This window comes from Astatotilapia calliptera, chromosome 12 (assembly GCF_900246225.1).
Source record: "Astatotilapia calliptera chromosome 12, fAstCal1.2, whole genome shotgun sequence".
Lineage (NCBI taxonomy): Eukaryota > Metazoa > Chordata > Actinopteri > Cichliformes > Cichlidae > Astatotilapia > Astatotilapia calliptera.
The window spans coordinates 36,213,616-36,238,502 of record NC_039313.1 but is presented as its reverse complement, the minus strand read 5'-3'; the positions used below and the strand labels follow the sequence as shown (position 1 = coordinate 36,238,502).

The following is a 24,887-nucleotide window of genomic DNA, read 5'->3' as shown; positions in this document are numbered from 1 at the left end:
CTGATGGGAGGCTGCTGAACTGTGCTGCTCCATCTCATGCACTGATGTCTCAATGTTCTCCAACATCTTTTCACTGTAATGTTGACTCTGTGGAGATAAATCAGCCCTGAACTCCTCGGGCTCAGCACCAGGTCTCTCTGACACGAGCTTACATACAAACTGTCCGTTTTCTATTCGGGCTGTTCCCTCCTGAAGGTGCATTCCTGCCAGAGTTTCACCATATTTGTGCTGTAGTGCAGCATGGACGTCTTCAGCCAACGATGCAGATGCTCTCGAGAAATAAGATTCATGTTTGAAGGTATTTTCTAATTCTGAGGCTGAATTCAGGTCTCGCATTGTGACGTAGCCATCATCGTATCCTCCCAGTGTTCCAGATGTGGAAGGTTTTCTGTGATCTTCAGGTTGTGTAATCTTGGTGTCTGTTTTGAAATCATTGTATTTTTTTTGAAAGTCTGAATTATCCGTCATTGTTTTGTAGGTGTTTGAAAGTTCAGTCATGCGTGTCACCACATCACTTTCACCATTACCAACAGTTTTCTTCCATTCTGTAAAGAAGTTACCCTCTCGTTCTACAAGTTTAACAAGGTCACCCATGAGCTGCTCCTCGGTTTTAGGGTTTACATAATTTCTTAATTTGCTGGAATCTTCATGTGTTGCTGAGCCTGCGAATCCTCGTCTGCTCGGGTCAATCCAACTGCCTCCTCTTGTCATTGGATGATTGTCAAAGAAAAAATTCCGACCTTTCTTTCGGGTATTATCGTTATTGTTTCGAACCAGATCCAGGGCCATAAGAGTCAGAGGGAATGTTCGGAAATTTCTCGCAGATTCAGATATAACTGTTGCAGTGAAATACGTGGTGAACCAGGCCTCCATGGACAGTCTTTCGTGACCTGTCAGACTTCCTTTAAAAACATCTGGGTGCTCTCCAAGAAAAGTTTTTTCTACATATTCAGCATATCTTTGTTTTTGTTGGTTTTTTTCTTCCTCATTCTTTACATTTCTAAAAATCTTGTCTCGCATGTCTGGGTATCTTTCGTTCCCCGCCTGTTCATTAATACATTTCTTAATATCATCAATTACATTATTGTTTCCTATTTGATTGTTGTCAAGCTTTTTTCCAACTGGATACACGTACAGACTCTGAGGGTCAACTTCATATATCCAGTCATTGATCTTCAGGTATGTAGTCTTTTCTTCTCCATTCTTTGCATAATGACGTATTATCTTTTTTATATCTTCTCCTGATTTAATCTCATAACGTTCATTAAGGACTTGTCTTTTTTCACCTTCATTATCTATCCAAGTAATAGTTGTTTTAGGTTTCCCATCTATATTATATTTTTTCTTTTCGCTAGTAAATATTTTCTTATTTCTTCTGGGTTGTTGACACTGATTTTCTTTGGTCTTTCACCCAGATGTTGATCTGAGTGAAAGATTCCCCAAGACAGAGCCTCGAGTTCATCAATGGCAGATTTCATCTTAACGTTATTTTGGTCAATCTTCTTAAAAACCTCTGGGTTAACAAACCTCTTTGGTTCATCTGGCCAGCTGTTTTCTTTTATAAAATTTTGTTCTGGTTTTTTGTTTCCCCTGTTTTTTCCTCCACCCAGAAAGTTTCTTTCATTGGTAAAAACAGCCTCTCCTTTACTTCCAGGCTCGTTTCTCATTATTACATCTCCGTTGCGATCAAGTGTTGCCACCACTTTCTTGCTGTTGTCTTTATGTCTCCATTGCAGCCCCTCTGGAGAGATTTCCTGAGTGATTTTCTTTCCTGTGTGTGTGACTTGGACGAGAGCGTCCCTCACATGAAGCTCTGTCTTGATGTTATTTTTACGGAGGTCCCTCAGCAGAGTTTCCATGAATCGTTGGTCTGATCCGACCTCACAGGCCACCACACTCGTTGTTTTGATTTTATCACTGCCTCTGTTTGTCCTTTGGATGATTTGTGCCACCTCTCCTGAACTGTATCCTGACAGTCTCATTTCTCTTGCGTTGTCTTTTTCACCATGACCTACCAGCACCAGTCTGCTGTCCTCTGACAGAGACACTGGTTCACCGTGGATCAGTTTGGGTCTTTGGTTTTCATCAAGAACATAGACAGAACTAACTGCTGGATGTTTCTCATACAAATATTCAGCAGCTCTTCTGACCACAGGGTCATTTTCCATCATTACGATCTGCTGGTGGTCATACTGTGTGCTGTGATCAGCTGGTCTTTGTGGGATTTTGTAGCTGGAAACGGAGTCAGGTCGATCCATCACCTGGTAAATCTGCTGATTGTTCTGGTTGGTTTCTAAGACTGTTTGGAGGCCGCGGAGCATAAGAACCCGAATGAAGTTCTGGTGGAACTGTGTGGTTGTGTTTCCATCGAGAGAGAAAACTGGAGCTGCTTCCAGAGATGGTTTCAACATCAGCTTTGCAAGTGAAGCTCCATCAAGTCCAGACACAGTTTGTCCATCTTCTGAAACACTTCCAAATATTTTGACCACAGTGTATCTGTCTGCTGCTGGTACACAGGAGTCGTTGAACAGGCAGTCCTTGGTGACTTTCACGGAGTAATGAGGATCCTTGCTATATTCCTGCTGGACTCTGTCACTGGTGGATTTCTCTGTGTCGGTCATGATCAGAAGCTTTTGGTTGTAGCTGTGTGAGATCTCTGAAGCACCCAGCAGCCAGTCTTGTACCTTCTGTTTCTCGATATGTACCAAGAAGGTGTTAAAGTCCTGAAAAATGAAGCAAAGAGTGAAATGAGAGAGAGCTCCAGGATAACTGTTTTGGTCTCAGTTAATTTCTATAAGATGAAATTTCTGAGTATTTTTTGGATCTGTGGATATAATGTGAAGAATCTGTTCTGCTGAAGTAAACCTGCAGTTTGAGCCTGACGCTCAGTTGGCCCTGATCAGCTGTTTTGGTCTCATCAGTGAGGACCACCAACAGGTAACATAAGTGACCCCCGTTTATAAGAAAATGTACACCACACACACACCAGGTGTCACGGCTGGCGGAGGGAGCCGTGTGGTGTGGAGGAAAAGGAGGACCCAAAATGCAGCAAACTGATGATACGAGTGACGTTTTATTTACAGGGTGGTAGTGGCAAAAACAGGCAATGAAGCACGAGTAATTACAAACGGAAACCTAAACTGGGAGAAACTAAGTGACAAACCTGGGACCATACAAAGGGGTGCGGGGCAGAGAGACGCAGAGACAGGAACACCATAGAACGCAGATGAATGTAGATTAACGCAGTGATACATGGATGAACGCAGACGAGCCGACGAGGAGCACAGGCAGACACCAACTATAAATACACACACCAGGTAATGAGGAAATGGCACACAGGAGGGGACACAGCTGGAACTTAATGGGCATAACGAGACACAGACCTACAAAGTAAAACAGGAAATCTAGAACCCGAACCGGACACAAGGGGGGAGGACACAGAATAACTAGAACAGAGGGAAATAGTCACAAAACACAAAACGCTGGGTCAACGACCCAGGACCATGACACCAGGGTAGTTATAGTTAATTTAAACTAAACTAAGAACTAGATCCTGGATGCATGAAGGAGCGTTTCTGCAGGTCCTTCCTCCCTGCAGCTGTCATACACACACACACACACACACACACACACACACACACACACACACACACACACACACACACACACACACACACAGTGTTTCTTATATGCCTTACACATAATAATATAATTATAATTTCAATTTTTCAATTCAATGTTATTTATATTTCGCCAAACAGTCGCCTCAGGGCGCTTTATATTGTACAGTAGATCGTACAATAATACATACAGAGAAAAACCCAACAATCATATGACCCCATGATTCAGGGTCACCTGGTCCAGCCCTAACTATATGCTTTAGCAAAAAGGAAAGTTTGAAGCCTAATCTTGAAAGTAGAGATAGTGTCTGTCTCCTGAATCCAAACTGGAAGCTGGTTCCACAGAAGAGGGGCCTGAAAACTGAAGGCTCTGCCTCCCATTCTACTTTTAAATACTCTAGGAACAACAAGTAGGCCTGCAGAGCGAGAGCAAAGTGCTCTAATAGGGTGATATGGATATTTCTAATTTTAGAGATGTTGCACAAATGGAAGAAAGCAGTCTTACATATTTGTTTAATATGTGCATTGAAGGACATGTCCTTGTCAAAAATGACTCCAAGGTTCCTCACAGTGTTACTGGAGGCCAAGGTAATGTCATCCAGAGGAAGAATGTCACGGCTGGCGGGGTGAGCCGTGTGGTGTAGGAGAAAAAGGACCCAAAATGCAGGCCTGGTGATGAGAGTGATGTTTTATTTACAGAAGTGGAGCGACCGAACAGGCAGTGAGAAAAGACGAATGACTGAAAAAACCTAGACTGGAAAAACTAAATGACAAACCTAAGCATGAAACGTGGGCTGAGAATGCAGAGAGACGTAGTTACACCGAGAAACACAGACGATCCGACGATGAACAGAAGCCAACACACAGTATAAATACACACTAGGTAATGAGGAGATGACATGCAGGGGTGGACACAGCTGACACTAATGGACATGATGAGAAGCAGACCTACAAAGTAAAACCGGAAACACACAGACTGTTTTACAACAAAACGCAGGGACCTGAACAGAGCACAGAGGGGAGACACAGGTAGGGATAATAAACACGACAACCAACCCAAAGAATTAATACAGAATCAGAAGAAACACCAAACACAAGATGAAACCAAAAAGAAACACAAAACACTGGGTCAACGACCCAGGATCATGACAAAGAATCTGGTTAGAGACCATATTTCTAAGCTTTTCAGGGCCGAGCACAATAACCTCAGTTTTATTTTCTGAGGTTTGTGTTATTATAGTTTTGCAATTTCTAATTAACATTTCTTTATATTTATCAGTATAATAATGCGATTGGAACCCTGACTGATGGACAACAGGTGACTCTAACTAAAAAGCCAGATGGCAGGACTTGATTAAAAAGCAGTAACAGGCAGAGTAAGTTACAGACATGTTGGACTTGCATTCATTTTGATGGGAGCTGATTAAAGCTGCTGGCGGCAAAAATATACAGCGAGGGTTGTTCGTGTTCCAGCGTGAGAGAGGAAGCAAGTTGCCTTCCCGTGAGGCTGGGAATAGGAATGCAGAACACCATCGCCTCCATTTCCTCGCAAGCTTGAGCTGCTTTTTTCCAGACGCTCGTGTCATGTTCATTAACAACATCTCCTTTGAGAATATTCTTCAGGGGAAGTAGAGGATGCTGCTAGGCCTGACCCTGAGGAAGGCAAGTTTAGTTTTTCCTTTTCAGTCTCATTTGTAGTGTTTTATTGCTGGATGGAAGCTGATTGATTGATCTCTTCTTGGGACCGTGGGCTGCCTCCTCTCAGCCCTTGTTCAAAGTCCCCATTTTAAAATGTCTGCTGTGAAATAAAGTTTCTGATCTTACTATCTGTGACAGTGTTCCCTGTCATGTCACAACTGTGATTATTATACTAATAATTAAATAGACTAAAACTAAACATGTTCAAACTGCCTGAAGCTAAATTAAATTGTATAAAGAAAAGTGAAACATAAAGAAACATTTATTAGAAATTACAAAACTATAATAACACAAACTCAAACATCCCTCGTGTGTTTCTATTAGGAGAAGATAGTGACTGAGCATTCCAGGGTGGATGTAAAAGGGAATGTTTTCCTGTCATCCGACTGGGATGATGACAAAATGTTTCTCCCACTGAAAACGCGACGTCCACATGAACACAGTCGGCTTTTTGGGGATTTCCTCACCCGGATGTTAAAGACATTTACTGTCAAACATTTGCTCAGGTTAGAAGATAAACGTGCAGCAGCTACACTAACGTCTGTGATGTTTGTGTGTGAGGAGTGAGGTGGGACATTTTAATGCAAAACTATTCATTCTGTCTTATCCCAAATTCCCAGACAGCTGAAGAAAGTGCAAACAGGAAGAAGTACAACACTCTGCTTCAATGAAGACCGGGTTCAAAACCAGGCCTGACTGAGCTGTGTTGTAATAACTAAGTTAATACTGCTCTGCTCTGATGTGTCGATCTGTACGTAAGTGTGCCAAATGCAAACCCCACCAGGTATGAAACACGTCCTCGAGCTAACCCAGCTACCACTATGAGCTGTTTTAATGCTGTTTGTAAGTCTTTTTCTTTGTTGTGTATGTTCATGTTGAATTCACATTTTGTCCCATTTTAGAAGAAGAAAAGATGCAAATACTCAGTGGAAGGAAATGCTGATCTTTATCAGCCCGATCAAGTTCTAGTTTAGATCTAATGACTTTCATCATTAGAAACAATCTCTGTGTTTTCAGCACTGTTTAATCTCTTAAATCTAAATGTGTGTTCATTTTCTGTCTCATGTTTACTGACCTTCTCCTTCGTAATGACATGAGCTGTGACGTTTTCACAGTCCTGAAATCCATCCAGCAAAGTCAGTGGGTTTTCTTCAGTGTCCAGCCTGATGGAAAATTAACATATTAGCATAACTGAAGTGATCTCATAACCCTGTGAAATAAACGAAATGACAAAATATATTTCAAAAACACGGTTCTTGGATCTTATACAACAGTCAGAGGTTCAAACATGGGTTCTTCAAAATGATTCTAGAGCTGAGCTGGAGGGCGTCTATCAGGATGGGCCTGGGACCCCTGTTCTCAGTGGGCTCCTCCCACTCCATCACACCCTCACACATGCAGGGCCTTGGGGGGGTGCAGGTGCGTCAATGAGGACATGTATTCCTTCTCTGTCTCCTCCTGGCCACCTGTGTCTGAATTTAATTCCACAACTTAGACATTCTCATTGCTTACACTATCTCTTGGAGAAGCTAAGCCTCCAGTTCCAGGCAGACTAAGATGAGTGAAGACAATAGCACACATGGCAGACCAGAGAGAGCTAGAGAGACAGCAGGAGAGAGAGGGAGAGCAAGGAACAAGAGGGGACTGCTAAAGGAAACTAGATAACCTAAAGACGTCTAAATTACACCAGAGAAACAATACAATCAGGACGCTCATGAGCACAAGGAAACTAACTATAAAAATTAAGCAACTCTGGACCCCCTGCAGAAATCCTACCGGCCCAATAGGTCCACGTCAGACACCATCACTGCTGCCTTCACTATTCCCTCTCCCACCTGGAAAACGAAGACTCATACATCAGGGTACTTTTTGTTGATTACAGCTCCGCATTCAATACTGTCAGCCCACACAAACTCACTCACAAGCTGGCAGCACTCGGCCTGCAGCCCACCCTCTGTGACTGGCTACAGGGCTTTTTGACCCAGTCCATCAGGATGGGCAACAGGACTTCAGCCGGCATTATTACAAACACTGGTGTCCCACAAGGTTGTGTCCTCAGCCCCGTCCTCTACACCCTGTACACCCACGACTGTGTCGCCTCCAATAGGGATAACACCATACTGAAGTTCGTGGACCACACTGCAGTGATCGGTCACATCACTGAGGGGACGAGGCGGCTTACAGGAGAGAGGAGGCCGGTCTGGTGTCATCGTGTGAGGACAACACCTGGGAGTCTACATCTCGGAGGACCTCACCTGGACACTGAACACCACACAGCTGGTCAAGAAGGCTCAGCAGCTGCTGCATTTCCTGAGGAGGCTGAGGAAACCTGGTATGTCAGCAGCTTCTACAGCTGCATCGTGGAGGGCACCCTGACCAGCTGCATCACTGCATGGTACGGCAGCACTACTGCTATGGACGGCAAACGCCTGCAGAGAGAACCCTAACAACCACGGAGAAGATCACCAGGACCCCGCTGTCGTCTCTGCAGAGCATCTACAGAGTCCAGAGGAGAGCTGCCTCCATCCTCAAAGACCCCACACACCCCCAACACGCACTGTTCACACTTCTGCTCTCGAGACGAAGGTTCAGAACATCCAGACTCAACAACTCCTTCTTCCCCACTGCAATCAGACTCTTGAACAGCTGACCCATTTTTGAACAGCACTTCTGGTCATCTCACATGTCAAAGCAGTATATTAAGCTCACAGCTCCTTTGTACATAAATCTATTTAATACTTCATTTTTTTGTCTCCATTTCTTTATTCATGCTATTTGTATTTTATCTATTTGTACATATTAACCAGCATCTGTGTGTGGACAGCAGAGAAAGAATTTCATTGAACAGAGAAATGCTTTTCTTTGTGCACATGACAATAAACACTTTGAACTTGAACATAAATCCAAATTCAAGATCAAAACAATGATGAGTGACAAGATTCAAAATTCAATCAGCACAAAACACCAGGTCATAGCCCAGAACAAAAACCTCAGCAGCAAAAAAAGAACCAGGATGTGACAGTGGCGACGTGTTGTTTATTCACTTCTTTAAAATACCCCAAAGTACCATAAACAAGCTAAGTGCCGTTTGTGGACCCTATCTTTAAAATAAATAAATAAAACAAACTAAATCCACGTTGGACAGAGTTGATTGTACATCAGAGGGACAGCTGCTGCTGAGCAGGCTGGAGACAAAGTTAGAGACGTGCAGAGGAGGGAGGGTGGATACACTGGACTAAGGATGTGAAGATGGAGCCAGGCAGCAGGAAAACAGGAAATCCTCAGAGAAGATCCATGGATGTAGTGAAGGAGGAAGTGCAGAGGAGGCAGATGATCTGCTGTGATAAATCCTAACGGGCTTTTTGGCTCATTAATAACCAACTATTAATAGAAAATTCCAGTGTATTGTGAAGCACTGTCCAAATTCTTTTACAAATACTTGCAAAGGACATAAAACATCCAGATGTTAAACCTGCTAAACACCATTTAAAAAATGTAAATGACTGAAAGCTTCTTTACCTTTTCACAGATCTTCCAAATCGTGATTGGTGGTAGTCGTTTCCCCTAAACGAAACACATCCTGCATTATTTGTTATAGATTACTTTTTACTTAATTTTATTTTGTACAAGTGGTAAAATCTCAAAGTGAAGTCTGAAATCTGTAGGTGCATTCTTCTGTCATGTCACTGGGTCTTTGTCTGGTTCCTCGTCTCGTCTTCTGATTCGCTCCCACCTGTTTCCTCTGCCCTCCTTAGCTGCTGTGTGTTTATTGTCTGAGTCTAACTCCTGTCCTTTGGCTCGTCCTCCCTCATTCTGTGGTTTCACTCGAGTTCTGCTTGTTATCATTTACTCCTGGGTCCACCTCTGTGTTTTTGAAAAGACTTTGGCATTAAAGCTTAAGTGCTGTCTGCGGCACGCCGGGTCAGTATCTGCCTGCTGCACAGGATTACATTACATCTATACAATTCCAGTCACAGTGGCAGAGCCCCACAGTGCTTCTGATAACCAATGTCTATGATACCCACAGGAGCTGTAATGTAGTAATAGCTGTTCCAGTCATAAGATACCTGGTTGTTGAGGTGTTCATAAAGCTTTCATCAAACATGTGTTCAGACAGTCCTTGGAGTCGATGCAGTGCAGCGATGTCAGAGCCGAGCTCCTCCCACTCATCTTCTTTCACCTCTGGAAACATTGAAACACAGTTTAAATTAGTTAAGGGGAACTAAGTGCTGGTTCCAGTTAAGAACCACTCCTACACTGGATTTGTATGCCCCTAATCAACTATAACAGACATTTTATAAGTGATTGTGGCGCGGCTGCAGCGAGGTGCACGCACCTGAGCGGCATCAATGATCACACTGCGCCTGAATTAAAAGGGTGACTGACGTCCTGTCGTCGTCGTTGTTGTTGGGGAAGTGTTCACGTGTGTGCGTGTAAAGTGACGGCAACCGAGAGTAAAAACAGAACGCTGAAAAACATAGAAATGTGTTTGTCTCTGCTGTGTGCCTTTAAAGTGATCCATGCTCAATCATCCAGGTAAGTCACCCTCCAAACTTTGATCCTGTTCATCTGGACGTTTTCAGTGGGAGAAACGTTTCATCATCATCATCATCATCATCATCAGGTGACTCCTTCCGTCTCAGCTGACAACAGGTGGCAACCTTATAAACAGCACATTTGCATAATGACAGAAACAATGACTGTTGGGGAACGGCTGCAATCACAGCATTGTAAGATGGTGACAGATGTTCCCTTAGGCCCCCTCCTCGATTCAGAGATGGTCTTTCCCTTTTCACGTAAATGGCCTCCTTGACTCCGCCCTCAAACCAGCGTTCCTCCCCGTCCAGGATGTTACATCCTCATCATTGAAAGAGTGTCCACTGGCCTGTAGGTGTAAATAGACACCACTCGGTCGTTGTATGCGTCAGTGTACACCTGGCTCTAAAATACTCTACGTTCTTGTTTGTACCTTGCCTAAGGGCTAACCTGTGACCTGTGACATCAGGTCAGGTGGGTGATAATACCAGTGAGATTGGGTACCAAGCTCCAAGTACAAAGAAAGGAGCGCAGAGTGCGACAGAAGCTGACCAGAGAGACAGGATGATGGTGAAGCTGGAAACCTGGAGCCTTCAGTCACCAAGACTACGTGAAGTATCCTCTGAAGGTCAACTAGAAGATGTGAAAGCAGCATTACGGGCAGTCCTCACTGCGACCATCACCGAAACCAACCAGGTGATCAACATTACAGCCATGTGTATGCAAGCAGGCCGCTTGGTGCTATAGCTACAGGAAAGGCTGGATCATTGGATGGTTAGGGGTCAATTTATGATGAAGGTGGAGCAGGACAGTGGAGTTGTGGCCCCATTTTCCTGCTTATTGAACAGAAACTACCACAGAGAGTCCCATTTAATAATTCAGAGCAATAAACGTAATATTTACATTATTGATTTTAAGCAAAGCAGAATGTTGGAAACTTAAGGTAGGATTAATTCAAGCATTATAATATAGTAATACTATCCAAATAGGCTAAAACATCAGTCACTATTACCTTATTATTATTACATTATTCCAATTGAAACTGTATAAAAATGTGAAAATTCAAACTCATTTTTGTATTGTTACAAAGGTATTACACTATTATTACTGACGGCCACCATGAGTTTACTTGAATATTAACTGGTTACTATGTTATAATTGAGTGGTAATAACTTTGAAATGACAACAACTGACTTTCCTGGGGGAACCCACCCGAGCGATTAATACAGTTTTATCCAATCTCTAATCATTATTACAGGATTGTTTCCGTCTTGTTATCCTACCTCTGCCACTTTATTGCAGAATGTAAAACTCAAAGTCAGAATTTCATTGCAGATAACAAAGTGACCAAGAAACCCCAAAAGGCCAAATACACTATCTAAGCTGGGCAAGAACAGAACAAGAGACAGAGACAAGAGGTGATGTTCACGGAGAGAGCAAAGAGAGACGCGAACATGACCGGAGAGGTCGGAGGTGAATTAAAACAGGGACACTGAAGACAGAACATGGAGCAGAGACAGACTGTCGGGGTTCCTGGCTGGTTGACCCAGTGTTTTCAGTTTTGTCATTTTAGTTTGTTTTTCCACATCAATGTTGTTCTCACTTCCTGTTTTTCCTGTCAGCTCGTCTCACGTGTCGTTAGCCAGATTATGTTCAGCTGTGTCTCTCATCAGTCTGTGTGTTTAAGTCTTCTGTTTCCACTCGTTCAACATCATGTCTTTGAATGTGTCTACGCCATACGTGATCCACTCCAGCCAGTTCAGCTATTTCAGTTCAGTCGGTCCTCCGTTTCATGTCCTGTTCATCCGCTCATCATAACAAACACTAGCCTTCACCTATCTGTGAGTCCAGCGTTTGGGGCCTCCTTTCCTTGCATCCACACACAACACAAGTCCTGGCACAGACTGGCCAAGAAGAACGAACATTACCAGAAACAACACAGAGCTCGTAAAGACTGCTCACATTATGTTTTTAATTTATGTTTAAAGTGAAGTTTAATTTTATATTTTTGGTTTTGGTGCCTAACTGCATAAAGCTTGTTAGATATTATAAAATTCAGTTCAATTTTATTTATATAGCGCCAAATCACAACAACAGTCGCCTTATATTGTAAGGTAAAACAGATCAGATCGATCGATGGCTGTTAGAAGAATTATTAGAAATCTTGTTACTACGTGTATGATGGGCAATTTCCATTGTAAATATTAATCTATGAAATGAAGTAGTCTTCAAGTACGCTGTCATTCCAGTGGTTGTCATGGTTACTGTCAGCAGACTCACTCATCCACAGTTCAGTGTGTTTATTTAAAGTGACGACTGTAACAGGGCTCATGAAGGTTTGACCAGCAGCAACAACAGAAACAAACTACTCACAGCTCAGAACAGTCACTTTAAGCCCATCTTAGTCAACAATCTGGTGTTGAATGACTGGTGTGATAATCAGCCCAGGTACAGACACGCCGCGACAAAGCAAAGTGTGATTAAACACACAGAGAGAGGAGAGTGCAAAAGTGAGAGCGAGCCATGAGACCAGAGGACCATGATGATGGTAGAGTGATGGTTTCCTCCTGTTCTTGGAAAGTCTGGACTGCTGTACAAATGTTTGAAGTACAAACTAGCAAGAACACAAGCACAGACCTGCTTACTTGGGTATTGAGCAACAACTTTGTCTGAGTCTCTTGTTGCTGCGTGCCTCGTGCTTCTTTGTAGTTCCTAGTGTGTAAGTTCCTGGTTTCTGCCTTGAATGAGTTTTTGTACACTGTTCCTGTGGCTTCCATCAATGAAGTGTGATACAAAATTTGTGTTTTATCTAACCTTTGTGTACTGCTGATATGTAATTGTAACTTTCTTGTACAAATAAAGATGGGAAACAAGTGTAAGCTCTGCTTCGGGTCACGACACGCTTCATTATGAAGCTCAGCTCAACACGAGGGTGAGAACTTCACTCCAACCAGCCGAACAAAGACTGTATCCTCACCATGGGCCTGATTAACATGCGTGGTTAACATGACTATCAGAAATGTCTTGTGGTCCAGTTACTGCAACAAACAATGAAATAAAACAGCAGCAACAAACAGAACACGATACAGTGATCCAGACTCTAAACTTTGTTTGATGTTAGTGAAGAACCTGCGAGCATCAGGGATTTTACTCTAAACGTCTTTTCTCACAATCGATCCAGCTTCTCCATCATAAAAAATTATGTTCTGAAGAGAAGCCGAATGTTAGTTGCAGTATTCAGGATTCTCATCCAGTGATGTCAGCTCCAAGATGTTACAATATAGACATCTATCCATCCATTCTGGTCTGTTTATCCTTATCAGGGTCGCTGGAGCCTATCCCAGCTGTCATAGGGCAGGGGACACCATGAACAGGTCACCAGAATAAGGAGGAAGTCTCTTACCGAACTCTTCAGTGAGGCCGAGGAGGCTGAAGATGACCAGGAGCTTCCAACTCCAGCAGCCCTGCCTCTGTCCTGGCATGGCCCTGCAAAATATGATTAACATTCAATTCAATTAAATTTTATTTATATAGCGCCAAATCACAACAACAGTTGCCCCCAAGGCGATTTATATTGTACAGTAGATCGTACAATAACAGAGAAAAACCCAACAATCATATGACCCTCTATGAGCAGCACTTTGGCGACAGTGGGAAGGAAAAACTCCCTTTTAACAGGAAGAAACCTCCGGCAGAACCAGGCTCAGGGAGGGGCGGGGCCATCTGCTGTGATTGGTTGGGGTGAGAGAAGGAAGACAGGATAAAGACATGCTGTGGAAGAGAGACAGAGGTTAATAACAGATATGATTCAGTGCAGAGAGGTCTGTTAACACACAGTGAGTGAGAAACGTGACTGGAAATGTCACGACCTGCGGGATCGGCAAGGCGCTGATCAGCATCTCTTCACTCCTAGCCCTCCTTCTCTTCTCTTTTTCCTCTCCTTCTCCCCTGTTTTGCCGGGGAGGAACTCATGGCGGGTTCACGCCCTCAGTCCACGCCTTCCCGGATCGTGCACACCTGGGCCTCATCAGACCAGCTGGTATATTAGAAGGAGGAGATCAGCTGTTCAACGCTGGATTGTTGTGAAGACTCTAGTCAGTACACGTCAAGCCCAAGTTTCGCATGCTTCCGTCTCAGAAAGTTAACGTGTGTCTCTGTGTTCTAGATTCCCCGGACCTGTCCCCATGTTTCCCCGTGTGGAGTGTGGAAGGAGTGACTGGTCACAGGGGTGGCTGTAGCTCAGGTGGCAGAGCAGGTCAGCCACTAATCAGAAGGTCGGTGGTTCGATCCCAGGCTGCATCCTGGCTGCATGCCAAATATCCTTGGGCAAGATACTAACCCCGTGTTTGCCTACTGGTGGTGGTCAGAGGGCCCGGTGGCGCCTGTGTCCGGCAGCCTCGCCTCTGTCAGTGCGCCCCAGGGCAGCTGTGGCTACAATGTAGCTGCCATCACCAGTGTGTGAATGTGTGGATGACTGAATGTAGTGTAAAGCGCTTTGGGGTCCTATGGACTAGAAAAGCGCTATACAAATGCAGGCCATTTACCATTTACTAGCAGAGAGAGAGGTTGGAGTGCGCGCGTGTGTGATTCCCTTGTTTTTCCTGGAACCCTGCCTCTCACATCTTGTATATAGCACTATCCTCGCACTGTCTGTTAATACACTTGGTGAAGATCTTGTAAATAAACCATCTCTGTTAAAACACAACTCCGGAGTCCTGCGAGTGGATCCTCAGAGCAACCCGTGACAGGAAAGGAAAAACTCAATGCATCATGGGAATGCCTACGTCTATTGCAGCATAACTAAGGGAGGATTCAGGGTCACCTGGTCCAGCCCTAACTATATGCTTTAGCAAAAAGGAAAGTTTTAAGCCTAATCTTAAAAGTAGAGATAGTGTCTGTCTCCTGAATCCAAACTGGAAGCTGGTTCCACAGAAGAGGGGCCTGAAAACTGAAGGCTCTGCCTCCCATTCTACTTTTAAATACTCTAGGAACAATAAGTAGGCCTGCACAGTGGCATGTCAGGAAATTTTTTGTTTGGGGGGGCAGGTAGGGGCACAGATTTGGAGAAGGGTGGCAGATGTAATTGGCAGATAATGTTAAAAAAAATTCTACCAACCATTAACCATAATCCAATAACCCTGTAAACCTAATAACCGAATGTGCTTTTAACTCTTGTTAGAATGAGATTTTAACCACTACGGTGCAAAGTTTTTAGATACTGCGTTGATAAAGTACAAGAGATACAATCAGTCAGTGTTTATTCAGCATTCAAGGACATCAATATTTGCATAGCATTTTTACTGACATATAGTGCACATATGTTTTGGGCAAAAACATTTTTGAATATTAAAATACGAACATTTTTAACATACAATTGGCAAATTCCAATGTAAAACTTTATCTGCCTGTTAAAAAAAGAAGATAATCTTCTCACAAACTGGTGTTTGATTTTGAAACAGGAAAAAAGTGGAGAAACAACTGAAAAGACTAACATTTGAATAAAACCTGAAAGCAAGTAAATACTTTCTATGCTGCCTTATGGTAAACTTTGGTAATATTGATAAAGAACAACACTGGCTGATGATGAAATACAGTCAGCTGGCAGTCAGCCACCACCTCTCATTGTTCATGCCGTTACAAAAAAACCAAACAAACTCATCAGCCCACCGGGCAAATGCCCGGTATGGTCAGTCCAGGTAAGTTAAGTCGCGTCTTCTGTCCTTGTAGTTGCTGGTCCGTCTGTGTATCTACCATGTTCCACTCGTGTGTCTCCCTGCTGTCTACCGTCGTCTGCCTCTGCTTGCCCTTCTCGTTTGGCTCTCAGCGAAGGCGGTCGCACTTTTTCTCCTCTCCTCTCCCTTATCTTCCCTGCTTAGCTTCTTATGTCCTTGTCTTGTCTCGTGCTTTTCTCACTTTCCCTGGAACACTCTCTCACAGTCTGTTTCTAAAGCCTAAAGAGAATTATGGATTTGATCAACTGGTCTCTGAATGCAATTGACACGCTCTTATCAACGAGAAGCCCCGCGTCGGGAGAGCCCGAGTACCCTGGATGGACTTTCCCTGCCGGATACACGATGGACGGGTGGCATAACTGGAGGGTCGTGTGCCTGGTGGGACTGTCGATCGAGGACGCTGAAGATATCTATCTATTTGGAACCATGATAACAGGGTTCTTACTGATCGGAGCTGGCTTGGCCCTGACTTATCGGAGAATTAAGAAAGCAGAACCGGCTATTCAAACCCCCCCAAGGCTGCCCGCTGGGATTGAAACGCTGGGACGAGACGCGACTTTTCAGAACGGGCCCACTGAGTGCAGCATGGTTAAGATCTTGGAGAAGCTTACGGCTGCAGTGAATACTCAGTCCAACACCTCTGAGCGTATATTAGATCAGCTCACTGTAACATTGAATATTTAGTATTTACTGCTGTTTACACTTAGCTAGATTAATGCGATGGTGTTGTGTTTAATATGTTGCTTTGTTTTTTTTTTGGTTTTTTTTGCTTGTTTTCTATTCTTCTCTCAACAGGTGATCCAGGAGATTTTTATTTTTTTTCTCCCCCCCTTTCTCACTGTCCCTCTCCCCTTCTGCTTTTCCTTTCCTTCCTCTTTCTCTCTCCCTTTCCTATCTCTCACTCATGTCTGTCCCGTCTGTAACATCTGGAAATAAAATATAATAAATAATAAAAACAAAGATCGACCAAATGGACCAATACGGCAATGCCACGATGATCCATTTGGCAAAGTAAATCCATTGGGTATCCTTGTTGGTCTTCAGACAACAATTCTGACGGCTAAAGAACCAAGTGGAACAGGCAGAAAAGAAAAAAAAATTTCTGAGACCTCACTGTGGTCGTGAGGTCTCAGAATCTGCTCTCTGGGCACAAGAATGACAACACCATGGAGCATAAGCTTGATAACATCATGGAAAAGCTCGCGGCTCTCCAACGGGAAATTGAGAGACCTATGTCGGTGTCGGAGTGTTAAAGAACAGCTCTTAAATTATCATGAGTTGTTCGCATAAAAGAAAAACCACCATCACTTCATGCGGCTACCCATTCGGCGCCAGCTGTGGGCTCAAGGCTGGAGCCGAACAAAAAACACCCTGATAACGACTGTGTTGTGACTGTTCCTCCCATCCTATGCAAGGCCACCTGAGTTGGCTGGAAGACTGTTTTACTTAGGGCGAAGGACACTGTCTCAGCTTGACTCTGGACACGCACACACATACACACATACTGATATGCACACACTGATCCCCCTGCCTTTCCAAACGCCTTCGATACTTGTTCCCTCCTGGGAACACGGCGGGTCTGTGTGCTGCGCTGGAATGATACCGCTGTGCAGGGCGGCTGCTGAGTTCGCTTCGTATTACTCCTCACCAACCACCCAACCCTGTGGCTTGTCAAGTCTTTCATAATGTTGTACTGTGGACATTTATGTGCTTTTCTGTGCAGAGGAGTTTTTGTTTCCTGCTCTCATGCTGTCCTCCTGTAGCCCAGCATGAGTAGAGGTCTCTGTCTTTCCTCTTGTACTTTCCCATTGTAGTGTACATTTCAGTGTTTTTCTGTAACGTGACTGATCTCCGACTTGTATCCCCATGTGATGTCTGTGTTGTGTGTGTAAGGTCTGGGGGGGGGGGGGGGTTCCATTTCACTGCAGGGCAACCTGCATGTGACGAATAAAGATTGATTGATTGATTGATTGATTGGATTGGATTGAATTGAATATTCATGTTCGCGTTTTTGTTCATGCTCAGTAGTTTAGTTTATCTTCATTTGCCATTTTCTCCCTGAGCTTTGTATTCAATAAATCACCTTCACTCCTTCACGACTGCCTGTGTTTGGATCCTCCTTTATTTCTTCCACATGGCTCACTCTACTCGCCGTGACACCATCTCTGAGTGAGTCTCACAGACCTGAATGTGCTTCAAGTCATTTATTATTCTTAACGCGTTTGATCTGTTGCTCACCCATACACCGCAAACAAGCGCAAGAAAAGGGTTTGGACTGTATTTTTATACGTTTTACAGCTTTTACTACAGATGAAAACCTCCCTCATGGCTATTCATACTACACAAAGTCATTAGCAATAACAAAATTAACCTGTTGAACCCCAGTGCCCTGGGACTCGAGGTGATCTGTTACTTAAATATAAACGTGTGGTTTCCATGGAAATATCAGAATTTCAGCAACACTAAACAGGTAAAACAGATAAAATGATTACAGAGCAGGCAAACTGATTCCTAAACACAAAGCGTGGATCGTTCTCCCGACGGCACGTACTCAAGACATGCTGTTGGTGCTGAAACCCGACAGCTCACAGATCCTGAAGCTGCAGGTTTCATCACTCAAAACAAGAGCCAAACTCTGTTGATGTTTGATAAATATCGTCATGAATTCCCTCTGACTTTGGCTTTTACTTCCTGCACTCTCCCTCTCAGTGTACTCAGAGACCATTTTACCTGCATTATTCAACTGCTGATCAAGCACCAGTCTACCGTTGTGTTCAGTGATGTCGGACAGTTTTAAAAAAACAAAAACAAAACCTTTGACAGGAAAGTGTACCGCTGTTCAACATCGAAGAAATTTCAGCTTCACGAATTTTGTGAAATTGTAAAACGCTTAGCTCTATCTCCAATAAAACCTGTGTAACTTTGTGAAAAACAGAAAAAATCTGTGTATCAATTTCTACCTTAGAGATTAATGGAGAGGAGTTATGACTACAGTTATGAATATTAAATATTAAATAGAATAAAACAACAAAAACTGACAGTGTGGGCAATGAGCTAGCAGAAACTTTTCTGTAATTTTATTTCTTACAGTTTAAGTCCAAAGAGTCGTGCTGACAGAGTTCTTTGTCTTTATCATGTCTGAAACTTACAGTGACAGGAAGGTCAAAGTGGGCAGTACGTGGGCCGCAATGGAAAATGAAAGTTTAGACATATAGATTTAATCAGAGGTTCCTTAGATGCCTGTACTATAAAGTTTCATAATATATGTATACGTGTATATATATATATATATATATATATATATATATATATATATATATATATATATATACACTCAACAAAAATATAAACGCAACACCTTTGTTACTGCTCCCATTCCCCATGGGATGGACGTAGAGACCTAAAATTCATTCCAGACACACAATATAACCATCCCTCCCAAACAGTGGTCACAAATCAGTCCAAATGTGTGGTAGTGGGCACATCTGCTATATTGAGATAATCCATCCCACCTCACAGGTGTGCCACATCAGGATGCTGATCTGACATCATGAGTAGTGCACAGGTGTACCTCAGACTGACCACAACAAAAGGCCACCCTGGAATGTGCAGTTTTTTGCGCTATTGGGGGTCTGGGGACCCAGAACCGGTCAGTATCTGGTGTGACCACCATTTGCCTCATGCAGTGCAACACATCGTCGCATGGAGTCTATCAGATTGTCAATTGTGGCCTGTGGAATGTTGGTCCACTCCACTTCAATGGCTGTGCGAGGTTGTTGGATATTCGTGGGAACTGGTACACGCTGTCGTATACGCCGGTCAAGCACATCCCGAACATGCTCAATGGGTGACATGTCCGGTGAGTATGCTGGCCATGCAAGAACTGGGACATTCTCAGCTGCCATCTGCCCTGAACAATGTGAACCATGATTCATCCATGAAGCGCACACCTCTCCAACGTGCCAGACGCCATCGAACGTGAGCATTTGCCCACACAAGTCTGTTACGGCGACGAGCTGGAGTCAGGTCAAGACCCCGATGAGGACGACGGGCATGCAGTTGAGCGTCCCTGAGACGGTTTCTGACAGTTTGTGCAGAAATTGTTTGGTTGTGCAAACCAATTGTTCCAGCAGCTGTCTGGGTGGCTGGTCTCAGACGATCTTGGAGGTGAACCTGCTGGATGTGGAGGTCCTGGGCTGGTGTGGTTACACGAGGTCTGCGATTGTGAGGCCGGTTGGATGTGCTGCCATATTCTCTGAAACGCCTGTGGAGACGGCTTATGGTTGAGAAATGAACATTCAATGCACGGGCGACAGATCTGGTTGACATTCCTGCTGTCGGCATGCCAATTGCACGCTCCCTCATTGCTTGTGGCATCTGTGGCATTTTGCTGTGAGACAAAACTGCACATTCCAGGGTGGCCTTTTGTTGTGGGCAGTCTGAGGTACACCTGTGCACTACTCATGATGTCAGATCAGCATCCTGATGTGGCACACCTGTGAGGTGGGATGGATTATGTTAATATAGCAGGTGTGCCCACTACCACACATTTTGACTGATTTGTGACCACTGTTTGGGAGGGATGGTTATATTGTGTATCTGGAATGAATTTTAGGTCTCTACGTCCATCCCATGGGGAATGGGAGCAATATATATATATATCCATCCTATCCTATGGATAGTATAGGATCATGGCCAAGCTTGAAACCTGGATCCCCCGTAGCCGGTTACCAAGATTACGTGAAGTTCCCTCAGAAGGTCTGCTAGATGATGTTAATGCAGCACTACGGGCAATACCTACAACCACGATTACCGACACTAACAAGCTGATCTACAATACAGCAGCAGTGATCAGTGAGATGCTTGGCTACAAGTTGAACAGCCACAAGGGGCAGTACCCTCCATGGAGAAGGAGGCTAGAGAGCAAGATCAAAGTAGCACGGAGGGAGGTTAGCCAACTAACGGAGTTGCAGAAAGGTGCGACAAATAAGATGCCTAAGAAATACAGCAAGCTGTCCATACCTGAGGCCTTGGAAACTGCCAAGCAAAGACTCACAGCCTTGGCCAGCCGCTTGAGGAGGTACACCAGAAAGATAGAAGGCAGGAGAATAAACCAGCTGTTCTCCACAGAACCAGCAAAGGTGTACTCTCAGTGGCAAGGGAACAATAATAAGAGAACAGCACCACCAAGGCTGGAGACGGAGCAATACTGGAAGAGCATATGGGAGAAGGATGCAACCCATAACGGCAATGCTCAGTGGCTAGAGGATCTGAGGGCAGACCACAGCGACCTCCCTGAACAGGGTCCAGTAACCATCACAGTGGCAGATATCCAAGAAAGGGTCTCCAGTATGAAGAGTTGGACAGCACCAGGGCCCGACATGGTTCACGCCTACTGCCTGAAGAAGCTGACTGCACTCCACGAGCGTCTGGCAGCACAAATGAACCAGCTGCTAGTTAATGGGAGACACCCGGAATGGCTAACCGAAGGTCGGACGGTCCTGATCCCCAAGGACCCCAAGAAGGGACATCCAACTACCGACCAATAACCTGCCTCAGTACTACATGGAAGCTCCTGTCAGGCATCATATCGGCTAAGATGAACAGGCACATGGGTCAATACATGAGCGGGACACAGAAAGGAATTGGCAAGAATACCAGAGGCGCAAAACACCAGCTACTGGTAGACAGAACAATCAGCCGAGACTGCAAGACCAGACTGACCAACCTGTGCACTGCCTGGATTGATTACAAGAAGGCCTATGACTCAATGCTCCACAGCTGGATACTGGAATGCCTAGAATTGTACAAGATCAATGGGACCCTAAGAGCCTTCATCAGGAACTCAATGGGGATGTGGCGTACAACACTAGAGGCCAACTCCAAGCCCATAGCACAAGTCACCATCAAGTGCGGGATCTACCAAGGAGATGCTCTGTCCCCACTGCTGTTCTGCATAGGCCTGAACCCCCTCAGTGAGATCATTAACAAGACTGGCTACGGATACCGACTACGGAACGGAGCAGCTGTCAGCCACCTCCTGTACATGGATGACATCAAGCTGTATGCCAAGAGTGAACGAGACATCGATTCACTGATCCACACTACTAGGCTATACAGCAATGACATTGGAATGTCGTTCGGACTGGAGAAGTGTAGTCGGATGGTAACAAAGAGAGGGAAGGTAGTCAGAACTGAGGGGATTGAACTACCAGAAGGCAACATTGCAGACATAGAGGACAGTTACAAGTACCTGGGGATCCCGCAGGCGAATGGGAACAATGAAGAGGCCGCTATAAAAGCTGCAACCACCAAGTACCTGCAGAGGGTAAGGCAAGTCCTGAGGAGTCAGCTGAATGGTAAGAACAAGATCCGGGCCATCAACACATACGCCCTGCCCGTGATCAGGTACCCTGCTGGGGTAATAGGCTGGCCAAAGGAGGAGATAGAAGCCACTGACATAAAGACAAGAAAGCTCCTTACCATGCATGGAGGGTTTCACCCCAAGTCCAGCACCCTGAGGCTGTACGCTAAGCGGAAGGAAGGGGGCCGGGGACTGGTGAGTGTCAGCACCACAGTCCAGGATGAGACGACGAACATCCAAGAATACATTGGGAAGATGGCCCCAACTGACCGAGTGCTCAGTGAATACCTCAGGCAGCAGAAACCCAAGAAAGAGGAGGGAGACGAGGAACCATCATGGAAGGACAGGCCCCTGCACGGTATGTACCACCGGCAGATAGAGGAGGTGGCTGATATCCAGAAATCCTACCAGTGGCTGGACAAAGCTGGACTGAAAGACAGCACAGAGGCACTAATCATGGCAGCACAAGAACAAGCTCTGAGCACAAGATCCATAGAGGCTGGGGTCTATCACACCAGGCAAGACCCCAGGTGCAGGCTGTGTAAAGATGCCCCAGAGACAATCCAGCACATAACAGCAGGGTGCAAGATGCTAGCAGGCAAGGCATACATGGAACGCCATAACCAAGTGGCCGGCATAGTGTACAGGAACATCTGTGCCGAGTATAACCTAGAAGTCCCGAGGTCAAAATGGGAGATGCCCCCAAGGGTGGTGGAGAATGACCGAGCTAAGATCCTGTGGGACTTCCAGATACAGACGGACAAAATGGTGGTGGCTAACCAACCGGACATAGTGGTGGTAGACAAACAGAAGAAGACGGCCGTAGTGATCGATGTAGCGGTTCCGAATGACAGCAATATCAGGAAGAAGGAACACGAGAAGCTGGAGAAATACCAAGGGCTCAGAGAAGAGCTCGAGAGGATGTGGAGGGTGAAGGTAACGGTGGTCCCCGTGGTAATCGGAGCACTAGGTGCGGTGACTCCCAAGCTAGGCGAGTGGCTCCAGCAGATCCCGGGAACAACATCGGAGATCTCTGTCCAGAAGAGCGCAGTCCTGGGAACAGCTAAGATACTGCGCAGGACCCTCAAGCTCCCAGGCCTCTGGTAGAGGACCCGAGCTTGGAGGATAAACCGCCCGCAGGGGCGTGCTGGGTGTTTTTTTTTTTGGTTTATATATAAAAAAAAAAAAACACCCAGCATATATATATATATATATATATATATATATATATATATATATATATATATATGAATTATTTTTATATTTATACCACATCACACATTTATCTTATCTTTTACTACACAAATACGTATTATTACAGGAAAATGCGACATCCGTGCAATACAAAACATACCCCCCCTCCCAGGAATGTGTGTGGGGGATGGTCTTCCAGCCAGTTAGGCAGGAGGACAGGAAATAAGTTGTGTGTGTAGAAAGAAGGGGTTGATCGTCTGTCTTCTCTTGCAGGAAAAGATCGGAGGAATGGACAAGGTCGGGTAAAACTTTTTATTAACATTAATTACAATGCATGTTCATAATAGGAGTCATACACTCCTCGTTAGAAGGATATAAGCACTAACCCCACAGTGTGGAGGGTTAAAAATAAGAATAAGGTGAGTTTAGTGTTGAAAGTAAAACTGCTACACCCTTACATAGGAAGAGGCCTTGGCCTTGTGTGTAACACGATGTTCCTGCTGACAGAAAACTGACCAGAAATAGAAACTTTAAGGTGTTGGTTAAAGCTGACATCAGTGTGGAAATAAAAGCTGCGTAGTAACAACTGCAGAGAAGGCAGAAGTTTTCTCATATGGGACAAGATCCGTGGTTGGAGGTCAAAGGTCGAACAAATCAGGGAGGCTAAGTCTAAACCACAGCATCTCCCGGTCGACGGCCAATCACAAACATTACCTGTTAATATTTACTCTGAGTTATGAACTGTGCTTCACTTCTCTGTGTGACACGTCCACAGGTGTGTGACCCCAATCTTTAACTGTCTGACGATAAAATAGTGTGAACTACTAGACTGTCTCCAGTTCTCTGAGTAAAAGAAGAAAACGACACAGATCCTTCTGAATGTAGAAGCCAGAATGCTTACAGTGCTGAAGTCACTTTTTTGCTTCCAGTACAGACGTCATAAACACTTAAGAAGTCTCACCTGGATACACAACCGCGGTTAAAGAATAATCCTTTGGTCAGTGTTTAACTTGACAGCCTTTGTCAAGTTAACCGAAGTTTTGTTTCCTGCACATTTAAGCTGTGTAACAATGCATGTATCATATAAATGATAAAAACATTTATCACACAGCTGGAAATTGGAATAAAAAAGTTCATAATTACATTTTTTACCTCTTGCTTTACTCACCTGTAAAATGTAATCCTAGTCTTTGGATGTTAGAGTTCAGCTGGAGTGTGAGTTCATGCGTGAGATGGTAGCACCCTTCCACATCATCACAAGTTTCTGTGAGTTGTTTTCTTTCAGTTCTCTTTTTTATCATGCAGAGCAGACCTGCCCCTTTGGGCTGGGACTGTGAGAGACGCCAGACATGAGTTTTGTAGGCAGACACACAAACTTCAATCTATACTGGAAAATAAACAATATTCAAGAAAAACATAAATATTTATATAGATAAGATGTTTTATAATATTCAAACATCTCAGTTACATACTGAGATGTTTGAATATTGCTATAACCTGTAATGTTGTGGTGCTTTGTGTCTGTGAAGGTTCTCAGTCATCCAGGTCATCGTAGTCTAAGGAGCTTGGAAAGAAAAGCGTCTGGACTGGATGTTTCATGCAAGAAGCTTCTTCAGTTCTAAGAGCAACTTTTAGGCCCTATGAGAATGTCCCCAAGAGGGTCATGGACCCTCTGTTGCTCCTCTAATCACATGTGCTTTCACATCAGACATAGTGCATGCAAACTTTCCTCCATGAGAAAGG

General features: G+C 44.4%; 1 protein-coding gene across 1 annotated transcript; it reads right to left on the bottom strand.

The window, feature by feature from the left end:
• Positions 1 to 1,315: 1,315 nt before the first annotated feature.
• LOC113034150 (multifunctional-autoprocessing repeats-in-toxin-like) lies at positions 1,316 to 24,525 on the bottom strand. The gene is made up of 6 exons (XM_026188512.1): positions 24,313 to 24,525; positions 13,258 to 13,340; positions 9,386 to 9,500; positions 8,838 to 8,882; positions 6,394 to 6,481; positions 1,316 to 2,723 (listed from the first exon to the last, which is right to left on the bottom strand). Exons 2-6 carry the CDS (start codon positions 13,334 to 13,336, stop codon positions 1,329 to 1,331), a joined length of 1,722 nt encoding a protein of 573 aa, XP_026044297.1. The 5' UTR covers positions 13,337 to 13,340; positions 24,313 to 24,525; the 3' UTR covers positions 1,316 to 1,328.
• Between the last annotated feature and the right edge of the window lie 362 nt (positions 24,526 to 24,887).

Coding starts and splice junctions, on each gene's coding strand:
- LOC113034150 (XM_026188512.1), bottom strand. CDS start 13,336: ATGCCAGGACAGAGGCAGGGCTGCTGGAGTTGGAAGCTCCTGGTCATC. Junction 9,501..13,257: donor CGGCCTCACTGAAGAGTTCG/GTAAGAGACTTC, acceptor CAATGTTTCCAG/AGGTGAAAGAAGATGAGTGG. Junction 8,883..9,385: donor ATGAACACCTCAACAACCAG/GTATCTTATGAC, acceptor TGTTTCGTTTAG/GGGAAACGACTACCACCAAT.